The sequence below is a fragment of the Musca autumnalis genome, unplaced genomic scaffold (genome assembly GCF_047663935.1).
Source record: "Musca autumnalis isolate F117 unplaced genomic scaffold, ASM4766393v1 scaffold_5, whole genome shotgun sequence".
NCBI classification, from domain to species: Eukaryota; Metazoa; Arthropoda; class Insecta; order Diptera; family Muscidae; genus Musca; species Musca autumnalis.
This window is the reverse complement of record NW_027412088.1, coordinates 34,292,596-34,305,392: the sequence shown is the minus strand read 5'-3', so window position 1 is coordinate 34,305,392 and position 12,797 is coordinate 34,292,596. Positions and strand designations below refer to the sequence as shown.

The following is a 12,797-nucleotide window of genomic DNA, read 5'->3' as shown; positions in this document are numbered from 1 at the left end:
TGCCAAAGTGTACTACTCGTTGCGTATCGTTTCATTTCTTTTTCATCCACCATATTTATTTACTGCATTTTCTCCATTTTCCAGCTTTATGGCTACTGCACATTTTCCTCATATCTTTCCATTTTCTTGTTTTCTTTTGCAGAATTTTTAAAATGACTTCATCAGCTGCCCACGCCGATATAAATCTGTTGCATGCCTCGGTTTTGTCCATGGTTGAATTCGATGATGATATTTTTGCTGCTGGCCACTGTTTCGATTGGAATGAACATCCATCACAACCGGGACTTTTTTGCCCATTTGCCTATCGGCTGCCGCCACCGGATTTGGGTGCAATTCTCGCCAAAGACCTATCAATGGAATATCACTATTTGGGCAATACATCGGAATGGTTTTTTCAGGCACGTAAAAATGCCGAAAAGGTCATAGCACAAAATGAACAGTATTTAAAAGGTAAGTGCTGCGGGGTGACAATGGTTATCACATTGGGTGGTGGTATATAAATTGTAAAAAAAATTGATAAAATAAACAAAAAGTAATTGAGAAAATAAAATACATGAAAAAAGGGTAAAAATGTAACCATAGCAATAAGAGGCTGCAATCTACCATTGTTCCTTTGAACTGGACATAGCTCAAGGGTAGAGACAAATTGCATAGGGGGAATATCGTAGGTTCGTTCGATATTGAATTCGGTGTGATGACACTTGAACATGGTCGGGGTTATTTAGAGGAGAGGATATTTAAATCAAGTTTGCAACAGACCACCGGATAAAAACTAACTAACTAACTTATCTTGTAGTGCCTTTATATTTTCAAATCTTATACCGGATAATGGCGTCTGGAAGGTCCTCTTCTTGTTTGAGAGTGAACTCATATTCAAGTGCACGGTGCTCCTGAAACAACTTTAAATGGAAGGTGTTTACACCTGTGAAGTTTTTTGCGGATTCTGAAACGACAATGTTCATAGATAAGACAAATCAAACACCAAAACAAAAATCGCCGGAACGCTTTTTAAATAAATCGCGATTTAAGTTAACATTTTTAGGGGTTTTTTAGGTTTTCACGATTTTGCTTGGAAACCGCAAGTCCTATCGAAATCGGACTACAGAAAATGTTGTAGCTATGAAAATTCTCTACAAGATTGACACTTATGATTTTGTAGGTTTTACCAATTTTGAGATATAGAAGTTCAACAATGCACTGACTGTATTGCCTCATTATAAAACAATGTCATGTACGGTGCGCCTTAACTATCTTTAAATGAAAACCGCTTACACCTGGGAAGTTTTCGCGGATTTCAAAAGAGCAATGTTCATATGTGAGAAATATCCAAAAACAAGAAAAAATGGCAAAGTTCACATTCAAGGTTTTTTTAGGTTTCCACGATTTTGCTTGAAACCCGCAAGTCCTATCTAAATGGGACTACAGAAAATGAGGTAGCAGTGAAAATTCTCTACAACATTGTCATTAATCCCGTTTAGATAGGAATTTGCGTTTCCAAGCAAAACCCTCAAAACCTAAAAAATATATAAGAATGTGAACTTTGACCTCCGGTGTTTTTTTTTTGGGATTTTTCTTATCTATGAACATTGCTCTTTCAAAATCCGAAAAAACTTCCCAGGTGAAAGCTGTTTTTATTTTAAGTTAGTTAAGATGTACCGTACATGACATTACTTTGAAAGGAGGTAATACAGTTAGTGCATTGTCCCAATTTGAACTTCTATATCTCAAAAATGGTAAAACCTACGAAAAAATCGTAAAAGCTAATCTTGTAGAGAATTGTCCCTGCTATGATATTTGCTTAAGTATTATTCCGATAGGACTTACGGTTTCCAAGCAAAATCGTGAAAACCTAAAAAAATCTTTAAAAATGTAAACTTGAATCGCGATTTATATAAAAAGCGCTAACGCGATTTTTTTTATTTTTTGGATTTTTCTCATCTATGAACATTGTAGTTTTAGAATCAGCAAAAAAACCGTCTTAATCTGGAGTACGTTCATTCATAGTCACAACTTACTTACTTAGCTGGCCCATTACAGAACATTTATTCCGTAGACCGAACTAAGAAAAGATCTTCAATTCTCTCTGTTTCGTGCTCCGCTTTTTGGAATACCGCGCCTTGTCATCTCTTCATCCACTTGTTTGCGTCATCTATTCTTTGGCCTGCCAATTCTGCGTGCACCGTCATGTGGCTCGAATTTATACGCCCTTTTAGCGGGTTCATCATCGCTCATTCTTATTATATGGCCTATCCAACGCAATCGCTGCATCTCGATACGTTTAACTATATTGATGTCGTTGTATAGCAGATACAGCTCGAAGAATTTTTCTCCCAAACACGCCAAGCACTGCCTTATCTGCTTGCGCAAGTACCCAGGCTTCGGAACCATACATCAGCACGGGTAGCATCAGTGTTTTGTAAAGCGTTCTTTTTGTTTGACGAGTTGTGGCTTTGTTTTTAAAGTGCTTACTTAAGCCAAAGTAGCATCTGTTGACCAATACAATTCTTCTTTTTATTTTACAACTGATGTCGTTTGTTGTATTTACGGCAGTGCCGAGGTATACGAAGTCTTTTACTACCTCAAAATAATAGGAACCAACTTCAACAGTTGGTCCGATCTCAATGGACGCATTGCGCGTCGACACCATCAGATAGCAGATCCTCCTTCGACCTTCATAAAGGACGCATTGCGCGTCGACACCATCAGATAGCAGATCCTCCTTCGACCTTCATAAAGGCAGCATAAGCAAGTAACATGTGGCTATTGGTGTAGATGGCGCCACTTCTTTTGACGTTTGCTTCTCGCATACACCTTATCAGCGTGTCGCCTCCGGTTTTAAACAGCTCGGCTGGTAGGCCATCAGCTCCTGCAGCCTTATTATTCTTCAGTCGGTTTATTGCTGTCTTTACCTCATCTTGGCCGGGTGGTATACATTCAATACCATCTTCTAGGATTGGATCTGTGGTATCTTCGTCGACTTCGCTACTATTGGATACCAACAGTTTGAAAAAAATGCTCTTTCCATATCCTTAGCACACTATCTGTATCAGTTGCCAGATTACCTTGCTGGTCTCTACAGGAGGATGTGACATTTCCAAACCCATCAGTTTGATGTTTCACTCTTTGGCAAAATTTTTTTCTGTACATCTCGATTGGTTCACACTCCGCTTTTCCATCTCTCTCTTTTTCCTGCGGAAATGACGTTTCTCCTCTCTCCTTTTCTCGTGCGCTACGCGTTGCTACTGATTGTAAAGTAGCCCCATATGCCGCATTTTTCTCTTCGGTAGCAGCAAGACACTCCTGGTCATACCATGGATTCCTTGGTGGAGGTCTCTGGTACTTGGATACCAGATTTTGCGGCTGTTTGGAGTGTGCAATGTTTTGCCATTGCCCTGATATGTTATCGAGACGAGGAGTGCTTTGATTAAGCAGTTGGGCCAGTTGAGTGGAATATGCTGTGGCTATCTGTTGTGATTGCAGCTTACCGATGTCCAACTTTCGTGTTGCGTCTGTTCGCAATTTGTTTGCTACGTTTGATCTGTTACGTACCTTTGCTGCAACAAGGTAGTGGTCCGAGCCTATGTTTGCACCTCGGAACGATCGTACATCCAACACGCTTGATGCATGTCTTCCATCTATCACAACGTGATCAATTTGATTTCTTGTTCTTTGATCTGGCGACAGCCAGGTGCACTTATGAATATCGAGATGCTTAAATCTGGTACTGCTAACTACCATATTTCTTGCAGCTGCAAAGTCTATCAGCCTCATACCATTGTCAGATGTTTCACTGTGGAGACTGAATTTCTCGACTGTTGGGCCAAAGATATTCTCCTTTCCAATTTTGGCATTAAAATCGCCTAGTATAATTTTAATGTCATGGGCAGGGCAACGGTCATATGTTTCTTCTAAGCGCTCGTAAAATATATCTTTGGTCTGTTCGTCCTTGACTTCCGTGGGAGCATGAGCGCAAATAAATCTGATGTTGAAGAATTTTGCTTTTAATCGAATTGCAGCGAGTCTATCATTTACTGGGGTGAATCTGGAGACCAGATGTTTTAACCTCCGACCAACTACAAATCCGCAACCAAACTCATGCTTTGTGTCAAGGCAGCTATAATACAGTGCGTCAACTTTTGGTGTTGTTGTGACGCCTTTTCCGTTCCATCGTATTTCCTGTATGGCAGTAATGTCGGCCTTGTACTTTTCAAGTACATCTGCCAATGCGTAAACTGCACCTTCTCTATAAAGAGTGCGAACATTCCAGGTGCAGATTCGCAGATCATGGTCCTTAAAACGTTTGGGGGAGTCGTCAACTTTTGAGGGATTTGTTTTTCTTTTCTTTCGTTTTTTCATAGTAGGCTGTTTTTTCGAGGGGAGGGTTACTAACCCGACGCCCAAACCCAAGTTTTTAACGTTCTTATGGGTGAACGCGCGGCACATGTAAGCTCACTACCTTTAACGGGTGTTAAAGGCAGTTCCCCAGGTGACAGCACGGGGAGGTCAGTGTCCACTTGGGATGAAAGATGGACCAAGATAAATCCTGGGCTTTGCCATGTTAAAGCCGGTCAGCACCGTTCCTTGGTATCTTCTATCCTCTATGTTACCCACGCCACTCACATACTAAGTGTAAAAATTCGCTGGGATCTGTGGTGTGGTATATCACATATTCGATACTGCACAACAATACCCCGTTCCTTTATATTCAGCTCGAATGATTCCTAAAATGTTCACGAACTTATCTTCACCCATTTCCGCCTGCCCTCTATTACCAACTATTATGTGTTTGAAATAAAAATGTAATCTCCGACCTCCGTTCCGTTTTCTATCAGTTCTTTTTCAATTCCCTTACAATTGTTTTCCTCACCCTAAGGTAAGTTATTATTTATGTAGGAATGCGGAGACCAACCAATCAATACTTAGGTTCATTTTCTTTTTTTAACATCCGCCAACTCAATCCCTAGGTATTCCATTGACCTATGTATGTTTTTCATTGATAAAAAACTGGTCCGTCCATTAGTATTCATGAGACATTGTAAAAGGTAAATAAATTAAAGAGTATAGAAAAGCGTTTAAGAAACGGAAGTTGATGGTAGTTTTGATCTTTTTATGTGGTCACTAAGTTTGAACTCGAATACGAATTGGCAATACCAATTGTGGATAATGGAATTCCATAAACGAAGGGTTTTTGGTTAACTTTTCACCCTTAAATTTAATAAATGTTTTACACTAATTGAATTGAATTGAGAAAAAATACTCTTTGTAGGAATGAGAAGTGGTTAATGTCAGAAAAGAAGGAAGTTAATCTCCTACAAATAAAGGTGGTAGTTTTAAAGTATAATTAAAGAATTCAATGAAAGTTATAATTTTTCAATAAATACCAAAATAATAATGGAAAACAGGATAAACAATGCGGGAGTTTGCGCTAGAAAATACTAAACACAATATTACAACAAGCGAGTTTAATCCCACGGCAGCGGGTTCTCTCGTACCGGATTGAACCGGAGTGTACAAATATTTCTATTTGAATCGTTTTTCTGTGTTGGGAGCAACATATCCCGGAATGCCTGCTCCGGATTCTTTTGGTCCGGGCTGGACGGAGGAAAACCCAGGACCAATATATTTGCGATCGGCTTGTCACATCCGTATCTTCAACCATATTCAGCCTTCGGTTAGATGCAACAGATGTCAGGAGTGGGTGCATCAAGGAGACAAATGACGTCTCTCTGGACTTGTCCTCGTGAGGGACTACGAAAGAGATTATATTGCTGGGTGAACACAGCGTCCATCGAGTCGTCGTCAGATTACGAAACTCCCCCACAGTCCCTCAACAGCAACCACTCACGCAGCATTTAACACCAGCCGCTGTTGTTCCAATCCGATAAAATGCATCCTTTTTAATTGCAATGGACTCAGAGGTAAGATCGAGGAAATAGTGGACTTCATGAGTCGGAAGAATATCAAGGACGCAACAATTCAGGAAACAAAGCTCAACAACAACTGCAGCTTACAGCGCTGTGATACTAAAGAGGGAGTCCACCAGAAGTGAAGTTGGGGGAATAGCTTTCCTATTGCACCAGCCTGCTGTATTGAACAGACTGGTGCAATATCTCGTTTGACCCTGACCGTACATGGAATGTATGGGGGTAGCAGTTAGGTGTGGAACTTCCGAGGTAGAATTGCTGAAGATATAGATCTCGCCGATAAATAGCTGTATCTCAGGCTAAGTGGGCGACATTAGCCCGCTTTTGAAAGGCCATAACCGTCAAGTCTTTTGGGACTTTAATGTGCGTAATGGTATTTCTGAAAATACCATAGGGTTACAGCGCTTGCTGAAAAAATTGATTGATGCTCGGCCAATGATGACGCCCCTACCAGAACTAGAGGAGAGTTTCACAGTTCGTCTGACAAATAACGTCCCCTAGCGAACCGTCATTTCTCTTAGATCAGCCCACCTCCCAATAATTTTCTCCATTAACAAACCGCCCGATTTCATCACCTCTGAACGCCGCATTATCGTCATTCATGGGAAAGCTGATTGACCGAAATTCAGAGAGTTTACAAATCATAGCTTCATAGATCTGCCTAATCCTTCCGATGCAGCTCGACATATACCTGCTGGTCGAATTTCCGAAGTGAGACCAAACTTCCCAGCAGAGACGACGGGATTAGCAAATTAGCGTGATCAGCTTGGTCGAGTCAACCCCAGTGACCCCAGACTCAGGGAGCTGACACTGGAAGTTAAAAGGATAGTCGGGAAGCATAAGCGTAACGAATGGCTAAATCAACTGAAGAGTTGCAAAATCGGAGCCGGTATAAATTAATTGTGGGCAACGGTTAAGTCACCCTGGAAAGAAGCAAGATAGGATCTCAGACACGTTTGGCGACGTTACGTTGACTGACCCGAAGAGATGCACAAGATATTTCAATAGACAGTTTGTCGAGAACCAACGGGAGTGACAGGGCGAGGATAAGAGTACTACGTCGCATCAGATCTCTTCCTGCCGCGGATGAACCACCATAGTTTACAATGGATGATGTTGCGAATGCCATCAGGAACGCTTAATCATTCAAAGCGTTGGGCCCTGATGGAATCTCCATGGTAATGTCGAAACAGCTGGATGAGCCGGGAGTGGAGTATCTCACTAAAGTTCTCAACTTGTCGCTACCCACCCTCATTGTTACCGAAGCAGGGTGGTCCCTCTACTGAAGCCAGGTAAGGATGCCAGAAAAAGTAATTCGTAAAGGCCGATTTCGCAAAAACCCTTGAGGCCTTAGTCCTCGCCAGCGTCAGAAATAGTTATACAGTTGCCGATCATCGGCATGGACAACAGTCCTGCTCTACATCTCCATACATATTTATAGAGCACTCAACCAGAGATCGCCGTGTGATAGAACATTGATGATGGCGCTTGACTTATAAAAAGCCTTTGATATTGTCAGGCACTCCACGATGTTTGAGGACATTGAGCAGACAACTCTTCGGAAAAGCTACAAACGACGGATAATCAACAGGAAATAGAAGTCCAAACAGGAACACGAAGTCGAAATCCCGTAGAGTGAAACAGGGAGTTCCCCAATTTGGTGTGATATATCCTGAACTGTTTACCCTCTACCTCTCCTGTATTCCGCCCCATCCAGACGGTATTGAGATCCTAAAGTATTCGAATGATTGCACGATTCTGGCGGGTTCATTCCTTGATGACATCTGTGAAAAACTGAACGCTTATTTAACCGATCATACCAACTTTTTCCACGCGAGGAATATGCAGATATTCGGTACTAAAACTACGGCCACTCTATTCCCCACTTGGACGGCGCAGGTGAGAAGAGAGTTGAATGTCGTGGTTGACGGTAGCAGAATTCCGACAACAAACTGCATGCCGCAAACCTGCGACAAACTGAAATGTAGAAACAAGGTCCTCAAGTCTCTAGCCAGCAGCACTTGGGGTTTAGATAAAGAAACTTTGTTGATCACATAAAACACGATAGGTCGGTCAGTGGCGCAATGCGGCGCAAGTTTCGTCCGCGAGTTTATGTGATACGCAATGAAAAGTATTCAAACTTGTTGGAATTCAGTCCTGAGAACAGCAACAGGGTACCTCCTTATGTCTTCAGTGGACCGTCCACATGATGAGGCGAAGATTCTTCCAGTACAGCAACACAATGAGATGCTTTCGTTGCAGTACTTGCTAGAGTGTTACCGTGAGAGCCATCCCAAACACCATGTGGTGGATAGCCCCGACACACCCAGGCACGGAGGATATGCACGTTCTACAGGAAAAAATCCAACGATATAGGAGAGAACCCGTAGTTCAACAGGCATATAAAACAGGTTTAAGCAGCATTCCTCGGAGTACATTCCCCAACTATCGCAGCAGCTGCCACGATAAACCAGAGCAGTTTTGGCTCAACTACGCTCGGGATATTGCAGTCCTGTAAATTCTTATAGGGCAAATATCGATCGCACCGTTCAAAACATTTGCGGAGCATGCGGCATGGGTCCGCAAAACATGCTGCACCTTTTCAACTACCCTGCCAAACCTTCTCATCTAACTCCAGTAGATCTGTAGTTACATCCCATTGAGACAGCCACTTTCTTGGAACTCGATATAGACCCAAAGCCAGATTGAGCAGAAGAACGAATACACAAACATACAATAATAAACACTGTTACAACAACAACGTAACTAGAAGTTTAATCTCATTATCCCGTTGAAACTATTTCTACCAATAATAGTATAAACCCTTTGCGCATTAACTGTGTAAAGTTACAGACAATGATTTTATCCGTATGTAAATTGTTTTCGTTTTATTTTCCAATGTAATTCTTAAAATGCGAGAATTCCATCAGTGGTCTACCATCCAAATGCTATGCAGTTGCAATGCTATGATCTCCATTCTATGATAATATGTAACTAATTTAAATTGTGTTTGTCTACCAATTTCTGTGTATTGTGTGCAAAATGGACCATTACAAACGATGTTCGGTCATCGGACAACATACTCTACTCCTCCTCCATACTACTCCACACATTGTTGGTAATCTCACCCTGCCAGCAATTGGAAGTGAGTTTTATCTAATTTTATAAATGAGGATCTTTTTGGTGTCTAATTTTCTGTAAAAATGCGACATTTGTCTAATATACAATAACAATTGCATTGTTATCCCATTTGTATCGTATCCAGTCACCATTTAGAAAAGAATACGATAGACAAATAACAACAATAACATATGTGTCTAAAAATAAATGTAAGCTATCTCATTTATATCCCAATGAAGGATGGAAATTAGATAGACATATCTATTTTCCATCCTTTATTTGGATACAAATTAGACAGCTTACATTTATTTTTAGAATTGTTGTAAGTTGAACAAATAAGACATTTGTACACAGATGGTTATATACGCAGGTGGTGCAATGGTAAGCATGCTCGCTTTGCAATCTGAATGTCCGGGGTTCGATTACCAAGTCAGGCGACATCACATTTTTCAAATGACAAAATTAATATAAGCGACAATTCCTGAAACAATTATAAAAATATAAATAATGAACTAAATTAAATAATAAAAAACCAAAAAGTCTAAAATAACCCAAACAAAGGATTAACGACACAACAACAAAAATAAAACAAAACATAAAATAAAAAGGAATTAAATTAAGTTAAAAAGAAAATCAAAATAAAATTTTGTTCTTTTTTATTTATTATTATTTTTATCAAGTTCTTAGCTATATTAATGTTTTATAGTTAAAAAAAAGATTTGTCATTAAAAAATGTCGACTGGCCTGGGAATCGAACCCGGGCATTCAGATTGCAAATCGAGCATGCTTACCATTGCTCCACCGGTATTATCGTTTTAATAACTTTCTGAAGTGTCCAATTAGACACTCAAAAAAGTATCTAATGAGTGGAACAGTTCTTCCCGAGAGCTTTATCTTTTTGGATAAGAATGCGACTATCGCATTCGTTTGTGCAATCTAATTGAAGTGACTCATTGGACAATAAACAGATAGCAAATGTTGGCAGGGCATTTGGGTATGTTAATGAAGTAAACACACAATCAAGGATTGTATCACAGATTGTATGTGTATGAATGCAATCAACGATTTGTAACGAAATGAAAATAACAACAACAAAATAATGAAAAAAGAAACATGTGGAGAAAATGAAATCCAAATAATCCAAACAAGTGCAAAATGGAAAACAAAAATATTGTTTAAGATATAAATAGATAAGTAAGAAAGGACAGGGAACAAGTAAAAAACTTGCCATGCTGAACTTATATTCCCTCCATCGCAAAGCATTCTGACATAAAAAATTTTCCATCAAAGAAGCTAAAAGTAATCTGAATACATAAAGACCTTGCTTTGCGTAGTTTCACTTTGCGTTGTTTTCGAAGTTGTGTCGTTGCTTAGTTAATACCAATTTTCACAATGCGTCGTTCGATTTTCGATCTTGCTTTGTTTTAAGTTTGAGCGTTAAATTGTTTTAATATAGTAAAGAGGTCATTTTAAGTTTCTGATGCGCATCCAATTTCAAAAATACGTCAATATACACTTATTTCAAATAGATTCTTCAAGAACCGCGGATGTGCCCCACATTCTATTTTGCCTAAAAGACCCATATAACTTGCGTATCTCTGTAATTTATGACACGCGTTTTCGCACATATTATAATCGCGTACAAAGGATTCCATTTATGTAAAAAAATGTTATAGAAAATCGCGGTTTAGTACGCGAATTTGTCAAAATATATTTTTGCTAATTTTCCTATTTCCAAGGTATCTATATCCGCGGTTTTAGTGGATGGATTCGATCTAGAGATGTGCAAATTGAACTATATTGAACTACCTAGTTCACTATCTAGTTCAATGGACACCGGTCGTTTCTTTGAACAAACTGCGTATACTTATTATCTCGCGTTAGTTTGGATGATGTTACTCATACGTTTTTGAACTAGGACAGTGAAATAGGTCGTTCAATTGTCCAACTCTAATTCGATCGCGGTAGGGCTCATTAGATCCGTCGCGTAAAAAAACTAAATTAACGAAGGGTTTCTAGGAAACTGAAGGACACTTGTAAATTTTAAACGCAAAAATAGGGTTTTTTAAGAAAATCCACGCATCAAATTTTTGGCATTTAGACTCCAATTACTAGGATACTGTTAGGATATACATTAAACGACGCAAAATCACGAGTTCTATAATCCTTAGAGTTGCGTCGTTCATGAACGAACCGGCTCAAAGGAACGATTCCGTGAAAAGAAGGAACGGATCCGTATCCAGCTCATTCTTTTATATCGTTCATTTAGATCCCCGATGGACGAGTCATTGCTGCTTACAAAATTAGCAGCATTGGTTTTGCAGTCAAACTCAGAGCCAACGAACGAAGTAAACGATCCGGATCTTTTTGGTGAACGGAATGAAAAAGATCGATCCGCTCAATGAACGAGATTGCCCAACACTAATAATCCTGTTATGAAAATGTCAGCATCAATTTTAGCAGTGGATATATCGAAAAAGCATACATTAGTATCATGTTTCCCATGGAGTATTCTGTAATTCTTTGTTTGGACATAGGTTTATAAAATGTAAGGTTAACCCAGAAATCGGAAGGGAACATACAAAAACTTGTTGGCATCAACCCATTTTTCTACATTCATGCCAAGCAGCTTCCACGAAAATTAATTTTAATGGTCGATATGGTTAGGTTAGGTTTTGGGATACGTAGCTGCTGTGATGGCAGCCACTCCACTCGGAGCCCTTGAGGTCCATTGTGATCATCCTGTTTATAGATTATAGATGGGGTTATGATATGAAGGAGATGTAGATGTGTGATGATAGTAGTTATGGATATATGAAGATTGTGAGTGATGTGGTTGTAGATGGGTTGATTCCGATGGTTGAGATGTGGTGGTGATGTGAAGGTGATGGTTGCGGGTGAGATGTAGTGATGTAAAGGTGATGACTGCAGATTAGATGTCATTTTCCAATGTAACTGTAAGAGTAGAAAGGGGTTGTAGATGAGACTGTAGATGTGGTATATAGATATAGATGTAGTGAAGATTGTAGTTATGAAGATTGTGATTAGTTGTAGCTAGGACGTGCTTGAAGATGCAACTGTGTAGAGGTGCTGCTTGTCATGTTCTCAGCACGTTGCTTCCATTTTAGGCCTTTTGCCATGTGACGTAGATCCGACGGCTCTGTTTGGCAGAATGCTGTTTAAGATTGGATGTTGTGCACACCCATTGCGCACTGTCTTCTAGAAAGGAGCACAGGAAAGTGACATAATAGGTGCTCGATCGTCTCCATTTCTTCATCATCCTTACACAGCCTACAGTAGTCAGCCGTGTCGTCTTCTTTCCATTTGCTCGTCATGGATCCTATTCTGCAGTGACCCGTGATGATCCCCACTGGTAGTTTCAGGTCTGATTTCCTCATTGAGAGCAGTGAGGCGGGATTGGCCAGATTGCCCTTGATGTGTTGCAGCTGGGCGTGTTATGTCAATGTTGGCAGAATTTCTCCAGACTATTGTTGCTCTATTGTTTTCCTGAAGTGGCACCGTGGTGGCTTGATAGATTTGTCGATTTCAATGTTGCAATGCCCTGGGACCCAACACAAGGTGACGATTGATTTTAGTGGCTCCAAAGCGTGTTTGCAGTCTAGAACAGCCGCGGACTTGATATAATGTGACTTGAGTGATTTTTGGTCCGATTGACTATCGACATAGGTGACAATCTATCCAAATATTTCCCCTCTCATGTTGTTTATCAGTTCCGCGGCCTTTCTGATCGCA

The 12,797-nt window shown here is 40.1% G+C and overlaps 1 protein-coding gene across 1 annotated transcript in view; it reads left to right on the top strand.

Moving 5' to 3' along the window:
- Positions 1 to 12,797, top strand: part of LOC141404594 (uncharacterized) — a 597,851-nt gene that overhangs the window by 303,719 nt on the left and 281,335 nt on the right. The window contains exon 3 of the mRNA XM_073988048.1: positions 143 to 450. Within this exon, the coding sequence (XP_073844149.1) occupies positions 143 to 450 (308 nt within the window). The remainder of the gene's footprint in view (positions 1 to 142; positions 451 to 12,797) is intronic.